The sequence below is a fragment of the Manis javanica genome, chromosome 12, assembly GCF_040802235.1.
Source record: "Manis javanica isolate MJ-LG chromosome 12, MJ_LKY, whole genome shotgun sequence".
Classification (NCBI taxonomy): Eukaryota; Metazoa; Chordata; class Mammalia; order Pholidota; family Manidae; genus Manis; species Manis javanica.
Genome location: NC_133167.1, coordinates 84,549,845 through 84,576,638, shown reverse-complemented (window position 1 = coordinate 84,576,638; position 26,794 = coordinate 84,549,845). Strand labels below are relative to the sequence as shown.

The following is a 26,794-nucleotide window of genomic DNA, read 5'->3' as shown; positions in this document are numbered from 1 at the left end:
GCCTTCTCACATTCTTTAGTGTATGCATCAGCTCCGATTTTATAGTTAGTGACCACAAAGATTATCCAAGGATTTGAAGAAATATACCTTTAACAATGAACAGTAACAAAAATAGACATGAACATCTAAAGACTGTAGACCATTACCGATGGGACAGCAAAATGCATTGCTTGCTAATACATGGAGAAAAAGTTTTCTATTGATGGGTGATCCAATTAAAAATCTTTTTAAAAGTGAAATCTATCATGTGTAGAAAATGTAAAAATGTAGAATTAGGAGCAAATTAAAACAGATGAAAGGTGACAGAGGCACTATAGACAACAAAGTGAAGTAAGTAGTCATGTGAAAACTGTCAGATAGCAATTGTAAAATATGGAATATATTATACATAAATACATTTAATATATATTCTTAAATATATTTTATATGTCATTATATATTTGAACTATTGTTCAATATATATTTAATCTATGAGTAATCTATAACACATCATTAATACCTTAATATATTATTAATATAGCATATAGATATATTGTATATTTTAATATATAAAATGTTTTCTGATGTTTGATTTTATATATATGTACATATGTATATTATTTAATGGCACTAGAGTACTTCTAAAAGAAGAAAGGCCAGAGAACAGTTTACTTTTGAAAAACTGCAGCTGGAATAGATAAGAACTGTGAATTTATATTTTCCTAGCCTAAGGGTGCTCTGCTCCTCCACTTTCATGGCTATGACAGAAGTAAATGGCTGTGAAAAATCGCAGCTCAACTGACTCAGTGTAGCAAAGAACAGGGTTCAGGGACAAGGAACCACTGGAAATTTAAAAGGAAAATGCTGACAGTGAGAGAACTGTGAAAGTGGCAACACCTAAAATCTGATTATTAACTGTACAAATACTTGGCTGACTGCTAAAATATGCATGGACCAGAAATACCCTGTGAGGCAAAACAGAGGAGTGGGACCTTGAACGACAGGTGCAACAGGTGAGCTCTGTGAGTTTGATAATTGTTTTACAGAATATTTTCCAACCATGTGCAACTCAGGCAGAAGAAATCTCAAGCCTTATTGGTTTCAGATTTCAAAATATAGAGCCTGAGACTGGCAATGTAACTGGAAACTAAAGAGGAATCTTCAGAAGCAAGGAAAATACAGAAAGATTGTACTCTGAAGTCTAAGTGCAGTCTGCCTACATCTGTGGCCAAATGCCAGGTTACTTCAGGAAATAAGGTTAAAAATTCTTCAGTTGGAAGACATATAAATTGAGATAGATTGCTGGAAACTGCAGGGGAGATACAGTTTACAGTTTATGCCCAGACAACTTAACTTACTACGGTCATCATGTCATTTTATTTATAACATCCAACTTGTTAAACAACAATTACGGGACATTCTGCAAACAGGGAAATGTGTACCATATTCAGGAAAATAAGCACTTAAGGGAAACTGACTCTGAGTCTAGGATACTACAGTTAGCAGATAAAGACTTCTTGGTAGTTATTTTGAATATATTAAGAGAATTAAAGGAAATTATGCTCACATAAGGAAAAATTATCTTAATGAGTATGCAACTCACTAAGGGAATTTCAACAGATAAGTATTAACTATAAAAAATATAAACTTAAAATCCAGAAGTGAAAAGAACAATAATGACATGAAAAATTAGTTGGAAGTTCTCCAAAGAAGATGGAATATCAGAAGCCAAAAGACATGAACTTGACAACAGAAAAATGAGAGTCATATAACCTGTGGAGCAGAGAGAAAAAAGGGTGAAGAAAAATGAAGAAAACCTGACAGACATGAGAGGGAATATTAAGTGGAAAAACAGGTCTAATTAGATTGCAAGATAAAGAAAAGAGAGACTATGGCAGGAAAAAAATTTGCAGGAACATGCTGATTTTTTTCCAGATTTGACAGAAAATATTTACTTACAGATTCAAGATGCTCATCAAACTACAAGCAGATACGTAGATAACCACTTTCATGCGCAGGATAAAACCCTCCAAAGCCCCAAGATAAAGAGACAAATCTTGATTGTAGCCTAAAAAAGGCATATTAGATACAGGACACAGGGATACAAAATATGGCTGACTCCTCATCACAAAAAGTGGAGGTCAGTACACCTAAGAATGACAAATTAAAGGTGCTGAAGGAAGAAGAAGTTACCAGTCAAGAATATTATACCCAAATACATTATATTTTAAAGTGGAAGCAAAGTTGTTTTCAGTTAAGCAAAAGCTGAGACAGTATGTCACCAGTAACTTGCACTACAAGAAATTCTAAGAATTCAGAGTTCTTCAGCCTGAAGGACCAAGGCAGTAGATGACCAGTGCGATTACAGAAAGGAAGATGAGCATGGAAATGGTAAATATGTGAGTAAATATAAGTAATTATATGTATGCTTTTCCTTTTCTGCCCTTAATTTCACTAACTACATTGTATACATGTACATCTATGTATAGGCATGGATGTGTATAAGGATGATACATACATCCATATACACAAACATACACCTGCATATATGCACACATACATGAGTATATATCTATCTATACAGTAATGATGATAACACTAAAGATACAAGGGTAAATTGAAATACACTCTTGTGAGGTTTCTTTCATTTACTTGACAAAATAAGTACTAATCCTAAATAGATTATGGAATAGCAAGATACTTACTGTAAATTCCAGGGAAAATATTGAAATATTATGCAGGGAGGTATAGCCAAAAAACCAATAGAGAAATTAAAATGAAATATTAAACATATTTCACTAACAAAATAAGGTGAGAAAGGAAGAATAGAGGAACAAAGGATGAGACAAATAGGAAACAAACAGCAAAACAACAGATTGAAATGCACACATATTAATTATTATACTAAATGTAATTAGGCCAAACACTCTGATCAAAAGGCAGAGGTTGTCAGACTAGATAAAAACCAAGAACCAATTACATGCTATCTGTAAGAGGGAGATTTTAAGCCCAAAAAATGCCTTGTAAAGTAGAAAACAAAAGAAGGTAAAAGGATATAACAAGGAGCAGTACATGTAAGAGAGATACAGTGATAGTATTAATATAAAAAAGATAGTAATGCTTCAAAATGATAAAAAATAGATAAGGAAGGTAAAACAATAAATACATGTACATTTATAAAAATACATTTACACACACACATATCAGATCTTAAAATTTCATGAAGTAATCACTAATGAACTAAAGGGAGAAACTGAAAAATCCACTCTCATATTTGGAGATGTATTTCACATTTTTCAGTAACTAATAGAACCACCAGAAACAAAAATCAGAATGTAGAAGACATGGACAGTACTATAAACTACATTAATATAATTGATACTTGAATCACTATATTTAACAAGTATAAACATTTTTTTCAAGTGTACTTGAAATATTCATCAAGATAGATTATTCTGTGCCATGAAATAAATCTCAATATATTTATTTTGTGTTAAGAATTAAATTAGAAATCAAGAATAAGATATCTATCACTTCTAAACTAGGCATCTAAATGGTCTGTAGCTCAGAGAAGTCAAAAAGGTAATTGGAAGTATTTTAACTGCATGCACATGAAAACATGCCATATCAAAATCTTTTTGAGATTCAGCTAAAATTGTGTTTTAAGGAAAATCTACAGCTTTAAATGCTTATAACAGAGATGAGGAAAGATCTAAAATCAATTATTTAGAATGCTATTTTAGGGAAATAAAATGCTAATCTAAATTAAATCAGAATTAAGTAGAAAAAAAGAATGACAACGCTGAAAGCAGAAATCAATGAAGTAGAAACCAGAAAATGAAAACCAATGAAAATAAAAGCTGGTGCTTTGAAAAAAATCAATACACTTGATAAAACTCACTGTGTTAATCAAAGAACAATGAGACAAAAAACAAATTACCGGTATCAGGAATGAAAGAGGGGTATTACTACATATCCTACATGTGTTATTTTTATTGCTCTTTTAGGAATTTCTTTATATAAGAGCATGTCATCTGCAGAAACAGTTTTACTACTTCTTTTCTGATTTGGATGCCTTTTACTTCTTTTTTATCTAGTTGCTCTGGCTAGGACTTCAGGACTATGTGGAATAGAAGCAAGAATGGACACTTTTGTCTTGTTTCTGATCTTAGAAGAAACTTTTTCAGCTTCTCATATGAAGTATGATGTTCCCTAAGGCTTGTCATATATGGCCTTTTTTATGTTGAGACATGTTCTATAGCCAAATTGTTGAGCGCTTTTGTCATGAAGGGGTGTTGAATTCTGTAAAATGCTTTTTCTGCATCGCTTCAAGGGATTACATAATTTTTACCCTTAATTCTATTAATGAAGTACACCATTTTTTGATTTCTGTATATTGAATCATCCTTGCATCCCAGGGATAAATCCCACTTGATCATGGTATATGATCCTTTTAATGTGCTGCTAAATTTTGTGTCCTAGTATTTTGTTGAGAATTTTTGCATTTATACTCTTCAGGGATACTGACCTATAATTCTCTTCTCTCTGTCTTTGGTATCAGGACACTGCTGTTCCTGCCTCTTCGATTTTTTGGAAGAATTTGAGGAGAATTAGCATTAATTATTTACATATTTCATAGAATTCACCTGGGAAACAGTCTGGTCCTAGAATTTTCTTCGCTAGGAGGTTTAAAAACAAATTCAATCTCTTTAGTTGTGATTGGTCTCTTTAAGTTTTCCATTTCTTCATGATTCAGTCTTGGTAGGTTTTCTGTTTCTAGGAAGTTATCCATTTCTTCTAGGTTATGAAATTTGCTGCCATGTAGTAGCCTCATATGATCCTTCATGTTTCTGTGGTGTCAGTTTTAGTGTCTCTTTCCTTCATGATTTCATCATTTTGAGTCCTGTCTCTTTCTCTTGGTTAGTATAGCTAAAAGTTTGCTATTTTGTTTATCTTTTCAAGAACTCTTAGTTTCATGGATATTTTTCCCCATTGTCTCTGTAATCTCTGCTTCATTTATTTCTGTTCTGATCTTTGTTATTTCCTTCCTTCTACTAACTTGGGCTTAGTTTGTTCTTTTTTAATTCCTTTAGGTGTAAAGTTAAGTTGTTCATTTGAGATCTTTCTTTTTTCAATATAGGCATTTATAACGATAAATTTACATCTTTGAATTGCTTTTACTGCATACCATATGTGTTGGCATGTTTTTGTTTTTGTTTATTGCAAGATACTTTCTGGTTTCCCTTTTATTTCTTCTTTGCTCTGTTGGTGGTTCAAGAGTGATGTTTAACTTCCAAACTTTGGGACTTCTCCAGTTTTCCATCTGTAACTGGTTTCTAGTTTCATACCATTTTGGTTGGAAAAGACAGTAAATATCATTTCAATATTTTAAGTTTCTTAAAACTTGCTTTGTGGGCCAACATATATGTTCTAGCTTGGAGAATGTTTCATGTGTGGTTGAGAAGAATGTGTATTTTTTTCTTATTTGACATAATGTTCTATATATGTCTTTAAGGTCCATTTGGTCTGTAATTTTATTCATGGTCACTATTTTCCAATTGAATTTTTCCAGTTGCTCCATCCAATGTTGAAAGTATGGAATTAAAGTTCCTTACTACTATTGTCTACTTCTCCCTTCAGTCTGTCAATATTTGTTTTAACTTTCTGGTGTTCGAATATTTGGTGTACATATAGTTACAAGGGTTTACTCCCTTGAAGAACTGACCTCTTTACCAATATATAATGAATTTATTTGTCTTTTATGACTGATTATACTGAAAGTCTATTTCATCTGATGTAAGTAAAGCAAAGCCTACTCTCTTTTGGTTACCATTTTCATGGAATGTCCTTTTCTTCCCTTCCCTTTCAGCCTAGGCATGTCCTTAAAGCTAAATTGAATTTCTTGTAAGCACCATATTGCTGGATCTTGTTTCTGATCCATTTGCCATTCTATGTCTTTTGTTCAGCAAAAAAACATTTATATTTTAAGTAATTGTTGATAGGTAAGGACTTTTTATTGTTATTTTGTTTGTTGTTTTCCTTTTTAAATTTTTTTTCCTTGCTTCCTCTCTTGCTGTCTTCCTTTAGGATTTTTTTGTCGTGGTATGCTTTCATTCATCTCTCTGTGTCTTTTGTGTATCTACTATAGAGTGCTTCTTTGTGATTATCATGAAGCTTATATAAAACACTTTTATAGACATGACAGTCTACTTTAAGCTGAAAACAACATACCTTCAATCACATACAAAAGCTCTACATTTTACATTCTCTTCCCACACATTTTATGTGCTGTTATACTTTGTCTCTTTTTTTATATTGTGCATCCTCTTACAAATTATTGTAGCAATATTACTGTATAATACTGTTGTCTTTTAACCTTTGTGCTAGAGGTAAAAGTTATTGCCACCATTATAGCACTAGGGTATTCTGAATTTGACTATATTTTTACATTTACCAGTGAGTTTTACACTTGCATATGTTTTCATGAGTTAGTGTCCTTTCATTTCAATTTGATGAACTCCTTTTAAGACAGGTCTAAAGGTGATAGACCTCCTTAGCTTTTATTCATGTGGGAATGTCTTTATCTCTTAATTTCTGCAGGACTGTTTTGCCTGGTATAGTTTTATTAGTTGGTAATTTTTTTGTTTCAGTATTTTGAATATATCATCCCACTCTGGGTTTGCATGATTTCTGCAGAGAAATCCACTGAGAGCCTTCTTGGTTCCTTTGTATGTGATGAATAATTTTTTTCTTGCTGCTCCAAAATTTTTCCTTTGACTTTTAACTTTTTGATTTTAATTTGTTTTACAGTAATCTTCTTTGAGTTGTTCTTGACTGGGTTTTTTAGCTTTCTGTTCCTGGCTATCCATATCTCTCCAAAGATTTGAGAAATTTTCAGCTATTATTTATTTAAATAATCTTTCTGCTCCTTTCTCTCTTTTTTCCTTCTGGGGCTCCCATAATATCAATATCATTTGCTTGATGATGTCCTATAACTCCTGTAGACTTTCTTCACTCTTTTTTCTTTTTGTTCCTCTGACTGGCTAATTTCAAATCAATAGTATTCCAGTTTACTAAATCTTTCTTCTGCAGGAGTGATTCCTTTGTTGAATTCATTTACTGAGTTTTTCCTTTCTTTTAACTGTTATCTTCAATAAAGGATTTTTGCTTGGCTCCTTTTTTGTGTTTTCTAGTTCTTTAATTATTTTCTTGTATGTTTTCCTGATTTCACTTAGTTGTTTGTGCTCTCTCGCATTTCACTGAGATGATTAGCTTGAATTTCTTTTGAATTTTTGTAAGGCAATTCATAGATCTCCATTTCTTTGTGGCTGATTACTGGAGCTCTGTTAGTTTCCTTTACTGGTACCATAGTTGCCTGATTCTTTTTGATCCATGCAGTCTTCGGTTGGAGTCTGTGCAGTTGATAAAGCAAACAGCTCTTGGTTGGAGACCATTTACAAGGTTGTTTTCTGGATCTGCAGTTGATGAGCTTGTTACAAGGGTCTTATGCAGGCATGGTCCCTGTCTGGTTCCTGGGTATATGGGACTCCCTTCGGTGCCTTGTTCAGTAGTCACACTCAGACAAGGGTCTGCTTCAGGGTCTACAGCTGGCTACTCAGACAGTGGCTCGTTATCACATTTGTGGATGGGTGTGATTCCTAGGAGGGCTCCTGCCAAGGTGGATCCCTGTGTAGGTGGTATACACCCTGACCTTTGAGTGGCTGGAATTGAGTCCCAGGGCTGTTTTAGGGTCTACAGTCTAGATTGAGGTTTGCAGATCTGGCTCTGGAGGCACAGATAGGTATGTATCCTGCCAGGGCCCTGGGTGGGCTCGACAGCTCTCTGCCTGTGGCTGCAGGGGCTTGATCCAAGTATGGGGCCATGTTGGGGTCTTCTTAGGCACAGTCTGGAACATCTCCTGCTTGGTCCCTGTGATATCAGTGATGCTTGGTGAAATATGGCTGGTACGAGCTGAAGCTGTCCCCGGAAGTTGGGCCCTTTTTTGATCTTCAGGAGCACAGGTGGGAATGTGTCCTGCTGATTCCCTGGTCCAGCAGAACTGCTGATAGACTAGCCGTGAGGAGGCTGGAGTCAAGTATAGGATCCCTTCAGGATCTCCAGGGCCATAGACAGGAGGGTCTCCTGCTGGTATCTTTGCCAGCAGGACTGTTAGTAGACTGTGGCTGAGAGGAGGCTGGAACATAATATGGGGACCCTTCTGGACTCTCAGACACAGAAGGGCATGTTCCCTGTTTGGTCCCAGGGCGAGTAGGACAGTTTAGGGTCCCTTTGAGGGGGCTAAAGCTGAGTATAGGCCCTGTCCTGGGTCTACAGTGTTGTGGATAGGATTGTCTCTTGCTAAGTCCCTGTGCCTGCAGAACGGACTGACTGTGAACTGTTGCTCATAGGGGCTAAATCACAGTTACATGGTACTTTCAAAATCAACAGTCAAACTGGCATTTCCTCTCCCCGGACTTACATCACAGATCCCTCTGCCACCAGCAGCCAACCAGGAGGCCAGGCAGAAAGTGATAGCTGGCCCCAACTTCTGTCCCTCCTGTCATCCTTTCTCCTGTAGGTGCTGCAGCACTCCGGGTGCTGCACCTTGTAGATCTGGAAGAGAATCAGATGTGAGCATAATGTCATCAATATAATGATACAGGTGCACTGTCGGCAGTTTCTCCCATGCTGCCAAGTCCTGGGCTACAAGTCCATGACATATGTTGGAACTGCAGAGGTGTCCCTGCAGATAGACAGCGAACATCCTCGGCCACCCTTCCCACATGAAGGCAAACTGTTCCTGGATCTCCTGTGTTATGTCAATAGAGAAGAAAGCATTAGCAAGGCCCTCAACATGATGTGTCACACCAGGGAAGTAAAAGGACTATGAGTGCACATTACGATGTCCACCTTCTCCAGCTCCTCTAGGGTTTCTCCGATTTCTTTGTGCCCCCTGGCAATACATACTGCTTAGCATTTGTCACTTGCCGAGGTACAGACAGAGCTATGGGTGAGTGCTTAGCAAGTCCCCTCCGAGCTGCCTTTACCACACAAATCCTCAGTCGGAACTCACCTGCAGTGGTCTGTAACCACAGGTCCTGCAGGGTATCCAACCCCAAAATATATTCAGGGATTGGAGAAATATACACAGTGCACTGCTTTGGGGGTAAATGCCCCATTCCCAAGGTATTTTGGGCTTTCTTCACTCTAACTGCCTTACCCCCATAGCATATATCACAGTGGGGGTCCCAGGAAACCACTCAGGGTTACCATAAATCAAAGAACATTCAGCTCCGGACTCCACCAGTGCCAGAACACATTGTACATTCACTGGCGACCAGTGAATTGCTAACTGTACATGTCATGTGGCCTCCAGTCCTCACCACGCCCACAAGGTGGAGGCCTTGACATCCCCCCCCACCAAGTCAAACCGCAATCCCCAATCACCCTCCTGTGGAGTCAGGGACCATGGAAGTCCTGCAGGGACATGGGCCAGGGGACAGGCTTTGCCTCTGGTTTCCGTGTCTTGTACTTCAGCGGCTTGGACCACTGCTTTGGCTTTAATAGGTGCCACAGTTCTAGGAAGATCCTACTAGGCTCTCCATGGAGTATTTCTTACACTGCCCCTGCCTTTATCAAATCAACCCATAATCTGGGTCCTCAAGACCTTCACAGGGCCCTGTAAACCTCTTTCAGCCGCGGACCATACTTCCTTCTGAGCTCTTCTGATTTCAGCCTCCCCCAGATCTGAGCAGCAGGAGTGACCTCACTTACGGGTTTTCCTACGTGGAGGAGCAAGAACAGTCACTAGGGACCCAGAGAAGGATGGAGGAGCTGTACGGAGCACCAGAGTCCTCATCCCCGTGGTGAACAACTCCTCACAGGGGCCCTGTCAGTCCACATAACAGCTCTCTCAGTAACTTTCCATGCCCAGCTCCCCAGCACCTGCTGGAGTGATGCACGTGTTTTCCAACTAGCAGGGAAATAAGGCAACTCACTCTCATTAGGCCAAACTGCCCTTAGGGCTGCAGTCAGGCAATCCAAAAGTACATCATTCCCTGGTGCTCATGGGCATTTTGTATCCTCTGCCAGAGAGATGGGTGAGTCATCAGGGAAGCCACTTTATTCATTTTGGACCCAGACGGAACAATGCCCTCTACACCTAAACCCCAAAGATGCAAAAGCCATGTACACAGAGGCTCCAGCTCGGCCTGGGTATAGTCGCTGAGCGTGGAGTGCTCGACAGTGGGGTGGGGTCTGCTCCACTCAGCGAGGAACCCGCGGTTCGCGTAACAAATCAGGCAGGCCTTCAGTATGGGAGAGTTGGTGCCTCAGGCAGCAGGCTCAGCAACAGCTCTGTCCTTGGTCCCACCCCGTCATTGTCCCCTGCACCTCCTACCCTGCTGTCTGCTGTCTCCAGGGCTGAAGGCACCACCCCTTCCTTCACCACCCCCATGGGCTCTCTATGTCCTGTTTTTCTGCTGTCCCGTCCTGTGCCACCAGTGTCTCTCAGCAGTGGGAGCTGTTTTCTTTCCCTTCTCAGACCACCCCACAACTCATCTTCCTGGACTCTTGCCATTGGAGGACATTTCTCTCAGTAACCCTTTCTAATGCTGCAAGAAGCAACCACCCCACTTTTCCTGCCATCTCATGGCCACTCAGTTCCCGAGTCCCTGATTTTACCTAGGGTTGACTCCACGGCCTCCAGTGTCCCCATTTTTCCCAGTTTCGGGGGAGAGGCCCACTCCTCCAGGAGGCACTTTCCCGCAGACACCATCCCCACTGTGGGATCTCCAGGTGAGGCCTCGCCATCCACAGGGGAATACCTGCCACCCCTAGGGAGGGTCCCCAGATGTATCCCCACCACCTCTAGGGAACTAAGTATATCCACACCATCTAAACAAGCAGTCCACACCAACAGGGAACCATGAGGACCAATTTCAGGTTCACCAGATCCTGCCAACTATGCCAGATATAGCCTTGGAGGGATAGATGTTCCCAGGCCAGGGCAAGTCACCCTATGAGACTGCAAAACCGAAATCAGTCAAGAGAAAGGGCAGGTAGGGAGAAAGGCGTTCATTTCTTACAGTCGCTAGCCAGGCTCAGCACCATCCAACTCCTCCAGCCACGGCTGATGCTCTCCTTCCCCTGCCCATCCGTTCTAGCAGGAACTTTTCCAGATGCCAGACCAGGAATGTTACATACCAGGAATGGAGGGGAGGAGAGAATGGCCATTTCCTCTCCACCCCTTGTCCTGGAGGTTGCAAGACCCTGCACTGGTTACAACCATTGATCTGTAAATGGACTTAAAAGGACTGCTGGATTCCTTACGGGAAGAGATAACCACACCGAGAAGCAGATATCCAACCAAGAGATTTATTTAGCGGCAGCTACGTGGCTGCCCGTGAGAGTGAGAGCAGTAGCGCGGGCTGGGGAGCTTTGGCTTATATACCCTATTAAGGCACTGGCACCAGCTAATTGGCTATGGAGTCATTAGGGTTAGCTGGTGGCACTTTATTGGTCTGCGTCACAGGTGTTCACTTGTCGTGAGTGGGAAGCTGAACTTAATTCTGGGAAAGTGAAACTTAATGGCCACCACCTTAGATGGAAGAGTGTGGGGGTTGGGCACCAATTTTACTAACAGGACTATGGCTAGGTAGGAGGTTCTGGAAATTCTGCATTGACCCCCTTAGCTCTGTGCCCTCTGGAGCTTACACACAGGTTAGAGGAATGTAACAATAGATTTATACTAACTAGATGAAGCACTTGTGAAGTGCCAGGCCATCCAAGCCTTCTTTCTTCCCAGGGTAACTCCTTCAATGCTCTCTGTGACCTCACGTAGTCAAGACCCTACGATGATGGCCAAGGGACAGGTGGAGAAACTGTGCTACCAAGGTCGGTGACTCACCCACAGTCAAATGCCTACTAAGTGGTTAAAGCGGGATGTTGAAAATGAGCTAGTAGATCTTTATTCTGTGATCTTAACCACGACATTTGTTCCGTAAATATGTCACACCACGAACAAAATGGATGAACATATCCATTTTGTTGCTGCATCCAAACCCCACTGCCTTATGTCTGAAAAACAGAATATGTGCGTAGAAGCCGTGACACATACACACTGATATGGGCTACCAAGCTCACTGCCCTGGGCAGTGTCAGGACCCTTTAGTACAGAAAGCATGAAAAGTGGGGAAGTGACTGGTTGTCATGAAATGTGGCTGAGACAGCACATCCCCTTGGCTGTGCTGTTCACACCACACAGTGGTCGCAGGGTATGTGCTTCCTAGGAGGGATTACTGGGTTCAGCATACAAGGCTGCCCACCACATATGTCAACGGGAGGCCCTAGGGTATGGTCCTCAGAGAACGGAGACCTCTGTAAGGTGGATGCCTTGGAAGTAGATGACAACACCTGGGTCTCCTGTTATTGCCACCCCCTTCAAGGTGCACACATGAAAATGGCCTAGAGGCAGGGGTGACTTGCTCAAGATCACATGGCCCGAACCCAGGCCTGACTTGCGTGTTATTCAACGCTCCATGCCAACCCTGGTTGGCATTGTTCCATCTCTGAGCCTGTGTGTCAGACACACATGACACCAGCCCCCAAGAGTTGGAGGTGTCATCCATATATCCCTGAGGATGTACCTAGGGAGGAATGTCTGGCATGACCCTGCCTGTGCAGGTTGGGACATTGGGTAGCTCCTGGGAGGCACTGTGGGTTCAGAAGGACAGGGAACTGGTGAGAAAAAGAGGTCTGAACTCAGCTCGTCTCCTCAGAGCTGGGACCCTAGGGACATTGCCAAATAGTGAGGGGAGGGTTCTGGTGGAGATCTGTGTAGTCATGCATGGCAAGGGGTCCGGGAGGATGGGCAGTCAGCAGCCCAGAGGGGCATGTGGGCGTGTCTGAATGCAGGGAGGGGCCCATGAAATGGAACCTTCATGTCACTGATGACACGCCCAGTAGAACCTGAATTGTGACCTGGTGCCCAGTTCCTGGTCACAGACCCCAGTCCTGCTCACTTGACCGGAGACGCTCGACAGAGCAACATACGGTCTTGTTGTGCAGAGCCTTCTGAAGGCATGGAAGTCAGGGAAGCAAACAGGGGCGGTCTTCCTGCTCGCTGTGGGCGTTGGCTCAGAGACCACCTCCAACGCCTCTGTCCGTGTTGTCCAAGGAACCCCGAGGTAACACAGGGCACCCCAGAGCAGGCCACCCCAGGTCCAGGCCCCAAGTGTGACCCATCCCGGGATGACCTTCCCCCCGGCCCCTTCTGTGTGCGTGCGGTGGGTGTGGGGTATGGGCAGGACTGAAGGCTGGGGAGGAGGGGGGCCATTTCTGGGTGCCAGCATGTTGTGAGGTGATGGCCCCCTGGTGGGGCAGTCAGTGTCACACCTCTGGTCTCATCATTCAGGACATGGAGGTGAGTGTTGGGACCAGGTACTTCCACGCACGTGTTAGTCCTGAGCCCAGGGTTTGTCCTCTCCTTCCCTCAGTGACCAGTCGTATGCAGATGACCCTGTGCGCCTGATGTCAGGGGCAGGGTCTGAGGCCCACATTTCCTGAGGGGAGGTCCAGGCAGCCCCAGGTGGCACCTCCCAAGCTACTAGGCACTAGCTTTTTGGAGCTCCACCCAGGGGAGCGTGGAGGAGCTGGTGGATGGATTCACCTACTCCATCTCTCTAGGCCTGGGGCAGGCTGTCTACACCCAGGACCCCGTTCCAAACCTGGCAATCTGCCAGGGGCTTCCCCACGAGAGTGGTTGACAGTCCCACTCCAGAAGGCCTGGAATCTCATTCCCTGGGGGCACCCCTTCCCTCTCCTTGATCGCACCCCAGAGGGCTGGGGACTCTCGGGTGAGTTGCAAACCTCCCTCGTCCTGGTGGTTCCTGGGTTTCCCACTGACGATACACCCCCTGCCCCTTTCAGCATGAAGAGGAGTCAACTCTCCATGCAAATAAGATCCACAGGGGGAGGGCTCCCTGGACAGGTGTGAGGACGGCACAAGAGACCCCTGTGCTGGAGCTACAGCCGGTGTCACCTGCTTCAGCCCTGGGGCCCGGAGCACCTGCCGGAATGGCACCGGGCCTGGCAGAGCCAGTGCCAGGTCCAGAGCCCACCAGCCCCTGTGCGGCGATCTCGGACATCCCGGGAGTGGTCTCGGGCCCCGAGGTGGAGCCCCATGAGCCTTCAGAACCCAGCAGGTGACCCATCTTTGGATTCCCACAGGCGGGCTGATGACTGGGGACTTCTTATTTGGGAGGATGGGAGAGGATGGGGTCCCGGGACACACAGGGTCAGGAAGGGGGAGGAGCAGTTGCCTGGACAGGCAGGGGAATGCAGAGTGGCCAGGCCCACACAAGGGTGGGCTGGGACGGCAGTGTGGCTGGGAAGACCAGGCTTCACACTCTTCCACCCCCAGGCCTTCCCCGAGCCCCAGGATGGGCCAGGCTAGGCGCCATGCCTGGGAGCCCAATGATGTGACCAGCGTCCTCCATGGCAGCCAGCTTTCATCTATCCCAGAGGGCCGAGTCCTCCACCACTTGGCCCAGGAGGAGCACCTGGGGCCCACTGTGGCAGAGCCGGAAGGTGAGGGGCTGCAGCCAGGGAACCGTCTAGGGTGGGCTTCCTGGACCAGGGTTGCCTGCAACGCAGTGAGGGCTTTTCTGTCATTGTAAGGTGTGGGGAATCAGCCCCGGGGTGACCCTTTCTCTGTGTCCTCCCTGCTCCAGAACCACGGCAGACGCAGCTGGCTCCAGAGACACAGGGAGGGCCGGCTTCATGGCTAGAGCCAGTTCAGGAGCTCCCTGAGACCCCTGTGCTGGAGCTACGGCCAGTGTCACCTGCGTCAGCCCCCGCAGAGCCGGAGGACGTCCCAGCAGTGCCCTCAGCCCCACTGCCGAGCCCTGAGCTTGAGCCCCATGAGCCCTCAGGTACAGGGCCCAGGGCACCTGCCAGAATGGCACCGGGCCTGGCAGGGGCAAAGCCAGCTCCAGAGTCCACCCTCCTGGCATTCCCCCCCCGCCTGGTTGCCGAGCAGCTGACCCTGATGTATGCGGTGAGTGGAGCGGGATCGAAGTTGGGGTGGGCCTTCCCTGTGCCATGCGCTGCCCCAGACCTGCTGTCCCGATGTGCACTCCTGTGATCTGGGCCCACATGCCACCTTCCCACCATATGCCCTGAGAAACTCTCCTCACCCCCAAGCCTTCACTGACCACACGGACAGTAGGGCTGGCACTTAGGGATCCTTGCAGACCAATGAGAAATAGCAGAAGGAAGGTGGGCAGGGCCTGGCTGGGGTGGGAGGGGCAGTGTAGTAGAGGGGTGCTCAGAGAGGTGCTGCCAGGGCCTTAGGTCCTCAGGCCATTGGCTGGCAGGCCTCCACAGCCTCCGCACTTCAGAGGCCCCTGCCATGTACCTGACAGACAACAACAAAGGCCTGGTTGGAGTTGTTTTGGGGGTAACTGCACCTGAGTGGGTAGCGGGATCCACGGGGTGACAGAATGGGAGGCAGATGCCCCAGGTCGTGCAGGCATGAGCTGCCTTGTGCTGCAGGGAGGAGGTGAGGGAGGATGCCTGTTCTCAGTGAGGCCCTCTGTTCCCCACCATTGTGGGGTCCAGTGCATCCGTTCCCGGGTGCCTCAGTGGATGGAGTCCGAAGCCTGGACTGCCATAAGGCTCACACCACATCCTCAGTGGCCTGGGCTCCAGCTCTGACTGGTAACCACCTGGGTCCAGGGGCACCGTGGACACAGCTAAATGACACCCCCTTGCCATCCTCAGGAACTGTTCACCAAGGTGGCAGTGGACGACCGCATGACCCGCTGCGGGAGCCAGTCATACAACGGAAACGTTGAACACCTGGCCTCCACCAATAAGATCATAAAACAATTTCATGATGCAGCCAACATGGTCATCTCCTCCTGCCTCGGGGCCCCAGGCATGACGGCGCGGGACAGGGCCCGAGTGGTAGAGTTCTGGATCCAGGTGGCCAAGGTGTGCCATGGAACAGCCCCCAGGGTCCATCCTGGCATGTTGGGACCTTCTCCCCTCCTTGGCCAACTCTCAGGATGGAGTCCTACAGTCTGACCCTGCCTGGTCCCTGGGCCCCTCCTGCCAGGGACGTGCTGACCTGGACTCGCAGGCCCCGAGGGTGGGACAGCCATCCCTGGCCCCTTCCTTGGGTTGAGATACAGTCCTCCACCCAGGAGGGCTGCTCAACAGGTACTGGGTGTGCTGGGCTCCCTGGGTGCCTGTCTCCTTAAGGACAGGAGTTCATAGGGGGACAGAAGCAGGCCACGTTCTCAGCTCTGTCTTCCCTCCCAGGAGTGTCTGGACCTCGAGAATTTCGCACACCTCCATGCCATTCTCTTGGCCCTGCAGAGCCCTGCCATCAGTCGTCTGCAGTGCACCTGGGGACGTGTTTCCTGGTAGGTAGTCCTGTCACTAGGACCAGGGGACCTTAGTGGACCAGCGACACCACCCCTAGGTCTGGCAGTGTCCCCTCAGTCGGCTGGGGCTCCTGGGAGGCGGCAGACCCTGGGGACAGGGGCTTACAGGATGGCGGGCCCTCAGAGCCCCCGTGGGTTAGGCCAGCGGTTCCCCCTCAGGAATCGGGTTTCTTCGTCAGGTGTGGGTTGAAGCCAATGGGAGATGTTCAGCATGTGTTTTGCAGCAGGAGATCTCTGTCCCAAGGACAGCCACCTGTCCCAAAGCAGATCTGCCCCCAGGAGAACTGCAGGCCTCAGATTCCCCAGGACTAAGAGCCATGGTGGAAAGCCTCATGCAGGCTAGTGGAAAAGGGGTCCAACACCCCAAAGCCTCCACCTGTTGGCCACATGTCTCCCTCCTCTCTCCTCCCCTTAGGAAGAGCTCCAGGATGCATAAGAGACTTGAAAAAGAGAGGTGGCTTAACCGGAAGAGGCTCCTCAAGGTAAATGGAGGCTAGAGGTCTGGAGGGAGGGGATCCTTGGGGCAAGCCCTCTGCCGTGCTGTGGCCCAGCCTTGGGTGCTGACTCGAGGTGTGCATGGTGAGAGGGGACAGCTGATGGGAGAAGTAGGCTCCGCCTGGCCCCCAAGGTGTCCTGTTTGTCTCCCTCCCTGGCTCCACTTGACTGGGGGCCTGACATCCAGCGAGGACCCAGAGGACAGGCTCCTGTCAGGGCTGGGGCTAGGGCTGGCACTGGGCTGGCAGCAGGGGTGGGGCCTATGGCAGAGCAAGGTCAGCCCCTCCCCAGGGCCCCCTGAGCCCATCACTGCCCCTCTGAGGCCTCAGGCTCCTCATCTGGTCAGGGAAGGTTGTCACCCTGGGGTGCGGGCCTCCCAGGTGAGCAGGGTCCAGGGAGCACAAGATGGCCTTCAGCTTTGTGCCCATCCCACCCGGTCGTGTGAGGGGAGCCATGGTGATAGCCAGGTGACAGTGAGTGTTCAGGGCACCCTGGGAGGCAAAGGGAACTCCCCTGACACTCTGCAGGTGAGGAAGCCTCTCAGGACGGCCGGCAGTGGCCCAAAGACACCCATGAGTATAAGTGTGTGCTGGAGCTGCGATCGCCCTCAGCTGAGAGCCTGCTGGGGGTGGGGACAGCACAGCACCAGAGGACTCAGGCGAGGCATCCACCAACCAAGCTCTGATTTGTGGGAGGCCATGTGGGAGGGGAGCATGAGCACACCTGAGTGACCTGGACCTTGCAGGAGGCGACTTCCATGGTGACGCAACAGCATCGTTTCCTCCGGGAATCTGAGGATAGGCAGGAGGTGAGAGTGGCCTGGCCAGGGTCATGGCTGTGGGGGAGACCCTGTACTTGCTGCTGGTGCCACCAGCCCTGAACTGCCAGGACTGGGGTGAACAGGAGGGAGAGAGCAGCTGGGTACAGAGAGAAGTTGGAGGACGGGTGCAGGGACCACGGGTCTTGGGATTGGCCAAAAGCCAGCCCTGGGAGGGACAGGAGAGGAGAGCAGGGCAAAGGGAGGGCGTGGGAGGAAGCACAGGGTGGTCCAAGGGGAGCTAGGGGCTGCGAGTGAGGGGTTCAGGAGAGGCTCTATGGGCTCCCCTGAGGTAGACGGGGCACCTCCCCACCCCAGTGGCACAGCATGGTCCCCATCTTCGGATTGTTCATGGCTGGCCTCCTGGTCCTAGTCAAACCCCTGGAACAGAATGATGGGAATGAGGCCAGAGGGGCACAGGGTGTGCAGGATGGTGAGCTCTGAAGAGGAGAGAGACCCTAGTGAGCTGGAGCTCTCAGCACCAGGCCACCCGCCTCTTGGGAGTCTCCCCTCCACCCCAGGGGCTGGGCTCCTTGGAGAGGGCAGCCAGAAGGACCCCCTGCCCCCCTTAAGCCCCAGTCCCAGCCCCAGGGCAGGTGGGGCTGAGGGCTACAGGCTGCAGCCTCTGAGCAGGATGGCCTCTCCCTCAGGCCCTGCCCAGGGGGAGGGATGTTGCTCCTTCAAGGCAGGAAGCACAGGAGGGGGCTGCCCGTGCCTTCCTGCCTGAGGCCTCAGTCTCCGTGTCATCAGAGAGACTTGCATGGGAAGCTTGGCCTCAGCTCCCCAGTCCAGTCCCTCCTCCTCGGTACCCCAGATCCTGGCCTAGGTCTGAGTGCTCCAACTTGAGAAAGGGTGGGGAGGTTTAGGCCTCATTCTGGGTGCAAGGGGCTGTTTCTGATGCACTTTGGCTGCCTTGGTGCCTTCCAGGGTGACGGGATGAGACGGAGTTGAGCTACTGTAACACCCCGCCACAGAAAGTGAGGGGGGGGTGCAGAGCCCCTGGGCAGGACCCTGTCCGGCCCAACCCCTGGGTCTGACATGTCTTGAGAAGGTTAACACACCCAGAGCTGAGGACACTCAAGGCTTTGTCGGGTGGGGGATGGGGGTGGCATCAAGATGGCCTTCCTGGAGGAGCAGCTAGAGACCCAACAGTGGGAACAGGCAGGGCTAGATAGCATTGGAGGGAAGGCAGGTTCCCACGGGAGCAAAGATCAGGGACCATCCCATTGCTCCGCTCCTCACGCCCCTCCTTGTGTGCATCCTGTCCTTCCTCTGCCGCAGGAAAGTTCCATCCTACGTGAGATGCTCATACACAAGTACGTGGCCATGACGCATCACCTGCAACCCGAGGAGCACTTCAGAGCCTTCTTCCAGGCCGTGGAGACCCTGGATGACCAGAAGAGGTGAGGCTGGGCAGGACTCACGTGTGGGTTCCAGCTGCTGGCAGGCTCTGGGAGAAGGGCCCCTGACATGTGGCTCCAGGGACTCACAGGTGCCCCTCTGTCCTGCAGATACACCCTGTCCTGCCAGCTGGAGCCCCCAGGCCAGAGGGCCGGCAGAAAGGGACTCTTGTTCTTCAGGTCCCGCAACATTTAAACTTAGTGGCCAGAGTCAGGTAAGTTTCTGGCCTGGGGCCATTCGCAAGGGGTGGGCTGCTCCCCAGCCTCAGGGAAGCTTCGGGCCATGCTGGGTGTGGGGGAGTACTAAAGACAGGTTGGGCTGGGATTCTGCTCCACTGCCAAACAGTCCTGTCAGGCTCAAGGGTGATTCCCCTCCCTCTCTGGGACCCAGTTTCCTCCTCTGTGAGTGGGTTATGCTCATGCGCCTCACTGTGACAGGGACCCCATGGGTGACGGTGATTAACAGGACCCTCTGCACAGGGCCAGGAGCACAGAGGGTAGTGAGGACAGGGTGGAAGCAGGATAACGGGGGGAACCTGGGATAACCTGCCTCTTCTGTTCACCTGCATGGCCCTGTAGCTGCTGTCATCAGGCCCACGACCCAGCTGGTACCCTGGCTGTGTGCGGAGGAGAGCTTCCCCTTTGGACTGGAGGCACCCGGCGCCCCAGGACCCTAGTCTGCTTCCTGCTCCTCTTCCTCCCGCTGCTCATCCTGAGCCTCTGCTGGGGCAGGTGCTCTTGCACCTCTTCCATCAGCAGACTTGGGCAGCTTCCCAGGCTGCTGCTGCAGGCTCAGGGACCCGTACGTAGCTGCAGCCAATGGAACAGACTGGAGAGCCCAGATATACATCCAAGTATATATATGGTCAATTAATACATGATAAAGGAGCCATGGACATACAATGGGGAAATGACAGCCTCTTCAACAGCTGGTGTCCGCAAATTGGACAGCTACGTACAAGAGAACGAAACTGAATTATTGTCTATCCCCACACACAAAAGTAAACTCGAAATGGATCAAAGACCTGAATGTAAGTCATGAAACTATAGAACTCTTAGAAGACAACATAGGCAAAAATCCCCTGAATATCAGCATGAGCACCTCTTTTCTGATTTCACCCATTTGCAGAGTATAACAACGAAGGAAAACTGAAAGAACAAAACAGCAACAGACTCACAGACTTCAAGAAGGGACTGGTGGTTACCAAAGGGGAGGGGTGAGGGAGGGCCGGTGGGGAGAAAGGGAGAAGGAGATTCAGGGGTATCATGATTGGCACACATGGTGTGTGGGGGGGAGCCGGGGGATAGACAGTGTAGCACAGAGAAGGCAAATAGTGACTCTGGCATCTTACTACACTGATGGGCAGTGACTGCAGTGGGGTATGGGGGGGACATGATAACAGGGGTGAATGTAGTAACCACATTGTTTTTTCATGTGAAACCTTCATAGGAGTGTACATCAATGATACCTTAATAAAGTAAGTAAATAAATAAATAATCTTACTTCTTGGCAAATAGTGAATCTGTGGCATCTTACTTCACTGATGGACAGTGACTGCAAAGGGGTATGGGGGGGAGTCAATAACATGGCTGAATGTATTAACCACATTGTTTTTCATGTGAAACCTTCATAGGGGTGTATATCAAGAATACTTTAATAATAATAATAATAATGAAGAATCTTACTTCTTAACTTCCTGGGTGTTAAAATTCAATCTCATCTTTAAGATGGGATCCTTCCTGCCTTTCACTATGTTGCCTGTGACTGGGTTTACTTGCCACATTAATTGCCCAGGTTATGTATTACTTGATTAGGGGCTGGAGGAGGAAAAGCAGCATCTGGGCAAAGTAAAAAATAAACTGGGCCTTTGAGCAGGCTAAAGTAAAGTTTACAATAGCCTCATTTAATTGACACAATGAAGACATGGGCCATGCTGAGGCATTTTTCTTATCTCGGGTATGTATGTTCAAACATTCCAGGCCAGGTTACTCCTGGCTCCTTAGTTTTAACTAATCTTCACTAAAGAATGCTTATACTCCTAGGTTGATATTTTACTTTGGAGAATTAACGTGACTCTGATTTTGCTTAATTGTTTAATAGGGAGTTTTGGTAGGGGTCTTTTACCGGAAGCCCACACGCTAGTCTGACTACACCCACGGTCCCTGTCTCAGAATCTCTGTGGCTAGTTATAAATTACTCAGCTGCAGACTACAAACCAAAATGACAGAAAGATATAAACTTTTAAATACAAGAAAATGCACTGTCAGTTCCGAGACCAAAGTAAAGAAACTTCATTCCCAAGTAGAAAAAACTGAGAGATACCTCATGAAACATTTTTTAATTTTAAAGGCGCTTCCTCCAGGCGGCCTCTCCCCTGCCGCCCCGACGCGGGTCACACTTGAATTTCAGCCCGCCCGGCCGTCGCCCTCGAGGCCCCCGCCTGATAAATCCACACAACGCAAAACGCCCCCCGGCCTCCCTGTCTGCACGGCCCGGTCCGGCCCGGCCTCCGCCTGCGGCCCCGTCCCGGGATGGCGGGAGCAGGGCGGCGCCGCGGGGCGGAGAGCAGCCGCGCTCACCAGCTGGGCACGGACGGAGGAGCAGCGGCTCCAGCGAGCCCCTCCCACGCTGCCCCGACGAACTTCGCCGGCCGCTTGGACGTCCGCTCTCGGCGCATCCGCTCCGCTCCCTCCCTTCCCGTGCGGCCCCTCCAGCGGGACGCGCCGACTCCCGATCCCCGGCCGGGCCCCGGGAGCCCACCACCCGCTTCGGCCGTTTCCCGGCCCCACGGGCCACGCGCCGCCCCCTCACCGGCTCCACCACGACCTCAGGCGAGGGCAGGGGACCCCGCGCCCCTTCCGGGTCCGGCTGCGCCCCGCAGCCACCTACCTTCCAGTCTGCAGGGCTGTCGCTGTCGCCTTCATCCCTGAAGTGGGTCCCGCTCTGGACCCTCCACCGCAGATCTGCAGCAGCGGGAGCCACTTCTCGGCCGAGCCCTCGACGGGCTTGGCGATGCGGTCGGCGTGGGACAGGTTGCCCCACGCGTTGCGCTGCGGCCCCTCAGCGGCCGCCGAGGCCGAAGGCACGCCCACGGCAGCGTAGGGGTTCCCGTTCGCGCCGCCCGACGGCGCCGGCTGGAGGTGGCAGAGCTCGACTGGCTGAAGTCCGGCCGGGGCAGCGGCTTGAAGTCCGGGTTGATCCTCACCACCTGGAGCGCTTCGGCCAAGGTGACCGCCGCCCTCCGCCGCCGCGGGAGAGCCGAGAAGCGGCGCCGTGATCCCAGCGGGCGTGAGGAGGCGATCCGAGGCTGGGGGGCGAGGTCGGTGCCGCCAGCGCACGCGCACCTAGAGGAAGGCGCAGCCGAGCACTTCGCGGACCCATCAACATCTGGACTCCGCCGGTTCCGCTGCGCAGACGGGACGGCAGGGCGCTCCTTCGGTCACAGCCAGCGGACCGAAGCATGCAAGGAGCCGCGAAAGGATCCTCTCCCGGCGGTATTCTCGATGCTACTAACTGGAATACGGTGGCGGCAGCTCCTGCAGCTACTACGCAGCCGTCGGACTTAGGTGTCTCCGCGAGCGCCCAATGGCTGCCTTCGCCGCGGCACCGGCCGCCTCTGACTGACGGACCCCGCGGCCAATGATCCCACGGCGCTGCGCTGGCAGCCACTGGGAGCGTGGCTGGGTGGGGCCGGGGCGGAGGCCGCGCAGGGCTGTTTTTTTTTTTCACATCCCGGCTCGCCACCTGGAGACCGCTTCTGCTTTCCGGGCGCCTTCGGGTGTCTGATGCCCTCGACCGCGCGGCGCGCTGTGGCTGCCAGCCGCGGACCCGCGTGCAGGAGGCAGCGGCACTTTGCTTGCTGCTGAGGCGCGGGGCCGAGCGCTCGGGGAGCCGGGGAGCCCGCCGCTCCGCCTCTCCAGACCTCCGCGCGCGGCCGGGACGGCGAGGGGTTCCACTCTGTATAGTAGTGCCACAGCATTCTGTGTATTAATTTTGTATCCTGTAACTTTGCTGAATTCAGATATTATCTAGAAGTTTTGGAGTGGATTCTTTTGAGTTTCTATTATATACAATATCATGTCTTCTGCAAACAGGGACAGTTTGACTTCTTCCTTACCAATCTGAATAGTGGTTTTTATTTCTACCTGGCACAACTTCATTGGGTAATTGCCATTCATATTGAAGTGCTAAGGTAACTAAAGTACTACAGATAAGTAACATCAGGAATGTGCATTTTAAAATAAGTTATCCGGTCTTTTTCTTTGTATATATTTTTTTCAGATGGATTGCAATTACCGTGGATATGTTGCAGGTTTCCAAATTCTCTTATGTCTCTCAACACTTGTTCAGGACTCAGGTTGTAGCCTATATAAAGATATTCCATGGGCAGTATTAGGTCCTGGTAGTCTATGAGCTGACCCTGTTTTTCTTTACTTTTTTTTTTATTTTTTATTTTTATTTTGGTATCATTAATCTACAATTACATGAAGGACATTATGTTTACTAGGCTCCCCCCTTCACCAAGTCCCCCCCACATCCCCGTTCACAGTCACTGTCCATCTACATAGTAAGATGCTATAAAATCACTACTTGTCACCAAGTTCACAGTCACTGTCCTTCAACATAGTAAGATGCTGTAAAATCACTACTTGTCTTCTCTGTATTGCACAGCCCTCCCTGTGCCCCCACCAACACTATACATGCTAATCGAAATGCCCCTTTCTTTTCTTCCCGCCCTTATCCCTCCCTTCCCACCCGTTCTCCCCAGTCCCTTTCCCTTTGGTAACTATTAGTCCATTCTTGGGTTCTGTGCTTCTGCTGCTGTTTTGAGTGAAATCATTTGGTACTTGTCTTTCTCCGCCTGGCTTATTTCACTGAGCATAATACCCTCTAGCTCCATCCATGTTGTTGCAAATGGTAGGATTTGTTTTTTTTCTTATGGCTGTGTAATATTCCATTGTGTACATGTACCACATCTTCTTTATCCATTCATCTACTGATGGACATTTAGGTTGCTTCCATACCTTGGGTATTGCAAATAGTGCAGCGATAAACAGGGGTGCATCTCTCTTTTTCAAACTGGAGTGCTGCATTCTTAGGGTAAATTCCTAGAAGTGGAATTCCTGGAGCTGACCCTGTTTTTCTAGTTCTAGTCACCTTTATTATTTCAGTTCCCTAGAGGGTGAACCAGATTTCCAATAAGATAGAGTTGATCACTGTGCCAGCCTCTATTCCCGAAGGGAGGCTGCATATTGATTGTGCTGAGATCTGCTGCTTGAGGCTTTGAGCAATCCTGAATGCAAGAGGTGTTGACTGGTCTCTCTATACTCCTTTAGTTTTCCCAAATTCCTTCTTTTTACCAAGTTCTTGATTTCCTGTTATGCATAATAATTGTAGAATGCCTGGATATGATGGAAACTTTAGCTCTGCTCCCATTAATTTTTAGATGAGTAGTATCTTCAGCCCACACAAAGAAATTATTTAGGACATTGAACGTCATGCGGGCCTGTCTCATGTCTCACAAAGAAGAAAGGGACCTAAGACTAAGGAAGAGAGTGCCTAAAGGTCCTACAGGCTATCTATACCCGAGGAAGGGGTCTTAACCAGTATAAGCACATAGATCCATACTTTCTTTTAGATGTTCAAATATTTCTATTAGAATATTTGTAATATAAAACATTATGCATCCTGTGGTATTACTGGTCCAGCTCTGGGGTAACAGAGGTAAAGAAGAATAAAGAGGTAGAGTAGAAAAACCAGGGTGACTTTAAATGTAAACAAAATATTCTGACCTAACTTTCTCATTTGAGTATTAGATTGTGGTTTTGGTAGAATCATTTCAGACTTGTTTGATTATTTTAACATTCTGGGGAACACTGCAGTTTAAAAACATCTCATATGGAATTGAACCAACAGAGACTGTATCAGGATTCTTGCACATCATTTATGAAGAAGGAAACGATAACCCTAATATTCCTCTCCTGGGAGACAATGACACATATAGCCGTAATAATTTGCAGTATCAAGACAGTAAAAGTTCAGAAGTAACTGTTGGCTTTTTAATTTTATCTTATTCGGTATAATTTTGTGAAATGAAAAGCATTTTCAGAGCAAAATTTGGTGACTTGCAAATGTTAAAGTCATTTTACTTCATGAAGGCCCTGCATGATTTTTAAAATGGATAGAGAACGAAATTAAGCTTTTTGTTATGCTTGTTATTAGGTGAAAATTTAGCAAGAATGTAGGTAATTAATCTTGGAAACAGATATACGAACATAGGATTAAAGAAACCAAAGACTTAATTTTCACATGTGGGCATTTGGATAGTTAATGTAAATTATTTCATTTCCTGAATTATTGTGATAATTTAGGTGAAAATACTATGTGATCTGGATTTCTAAGTTAAGTCTTTGTTTCATTAGAGTTCAGAAATGAATCATATTAGTGGCCTACATAAGGTGCATATAAAGCAAAGTGATGAATTCTTCCTCCACAAAGACCTGTAAACTGTCATAGAAACATTCCCAGCTCAATTGAACTGCCATTGATCATAGACTTTAGTAATATTTTTCTAAACCATATTTTTTTATCATAATATTTGGTAGTAGGAAAATGTGCCCACATGGAAGGTTACTATGAAAATCCAAGAGTAAGGAGAGAAAGATTTATGTTATAAACTTAATATTTCCAGTTTCAGCTATTGCTAAACTCAGATGATTCCTGGGGATCTCACTGAAAATTCTTACTAACCATGGGCACTTTTTGGCCTGGAATTTTCTTAATAGTACCTAACTTTTGTTTTTGAAAGCAGTCTTGTTATGTAATCAGTAGCGACACAACTCTCAATTTATCTCTGAACATAATTTCAACAGAAGGTAAATTTGGGCAAATTCCTCAGAATTCACGTGTGTTTTTCAGAGACCCAGAATTTTTAAGTTACTTCCTCGATATCTTGCAATGCATATTGTTGTGGATAAAAATCTGGTAGGTCCTTTTTTATGCATTGTATTTTTAAATGATTTACATTTGTCTGTGATTTCAATAATGTAATAAAAATTTTGACCTTTTTTGGATAAATGTTTATTTTGCTTTTGCAGTTAAGTTCTTTGAAATTGTAAATAAACCAAGTGTTTGTTGATTCATTTATTATATGTATACGATGTCTAACTGCTTTTGTAAAGTGAAACATCTTTTCATTTACTAAAACTTGTCAGTTATTTTTCTCATTTTCAAGGAGACTGCCAGTGAAAGTATAGATTAGAGCTCTCTCTTATTCAGCTAAGTCAGTGCCTTTTTCATGTCTATAATTAATCTTTTTTTAGGGGGGTGGTTTCTATTAGATTAACTTCTCATTTTATCCATGTTATTTTCCTAATATTGTGTGTTCTTGTAGACCATGAAACTTTCTTAAGACAATTATCCTGAATTCTTCTGAAGCATAACGAACAAGTTCTTACATGGTGAACAAATTCTTACATAGTGAATAAGTTTCTGATAGTGTCTAATCTTATTTCATTAGGGTCAGTTATTAAAGCTATAGGTTTCCTTTGGTAGCTTGTTTTCCCTTTTTTCCTGATCCTTTGAATCCTTATGACAAAATCCATTCATTTGAGTAAGTGGTCTCCTCTAGTTTGTGCTCTGGTAAAAATTA

General features: G+C 47.5%; 1 protein-coding gene across 4 annotated transcripts; it reads left to right on the top strand.

Annotated features, from left to right (window-relative positions):
* The first annotated feature begins 8,602 nt into the window (after nt 1-8,602).
* On the top strand, nt 8,603-22,026 carry LOC140845181 (ral-GDS-related protein-like). 4 transcript variants are annotated; one of them, XR_012123937.1, is made up of 12 exons: nt 8,603-13,166; nt 13,909-14,183; nt 14,402-14,568; nt 14,712-15,037; nt 15,763-15,975; nt 16,306-16,409; nt 16,846-16,912; nt 17,671-17,733; nt 19,024-19,145; nt 19,254-19,357; nt 19,722-20,173; nt 20,272-22,026. XR_012123937.1 is itself a non-coding variant. In XM_073218937.1 (11 exons), the coding sequence occupies exons 2-10, from the start codon at nt 14,056-14,058 to the stop codon at nt 19,336-19,338; spliced, it is 1,275 nt and encodes a 424-aa protein (XP_073075038.1). In that variant the 5' UTR covers nt 8,603-11,874; nt 13,909-14,055; the 3' UTR covers nt 19,339-19,357; nt 19,722-22,026. The 4 variants fall into 4 exon arrangements, 3 of the variants coding, with proteins under 3 accessions (XP_073075038.1, XP_073075036.1, XP_073075037.1); XM_073218937.1 differs by having other exon boundaries at nt 8,603-11,874; nt 19,722-22,026; XM_073218935.1 differs by having other exon boundaries at nt 19,722-22,026.
* Nucleotides 22,027-26,794: the final 4,768 nt, after the last annotated feature.

Coding starts and splice junctions, on each gene's coding strand:
- LOC140845181 (XM_073218935.1), top strand. CDS start 13,062: ATGGAAGTCAGGGAAGCAAACAGGGGCGGTCTTCCTGCTCGCTGTGGG. Junction 15,038..15,762: donor AGCTGACCCTGATGTATGCG/GTGAGTGGAGCG, acceptor TGCCATCCTCAG/GAACTGTTCACCAAGGTGGC. Junction 19,146..19,253: donor ACCCTGGATGACCAGAAGAG/GTGAGGCTGGGC, acceptor TCTGTCCTGCAG/ATACACCCTGTCCTGCCAGC.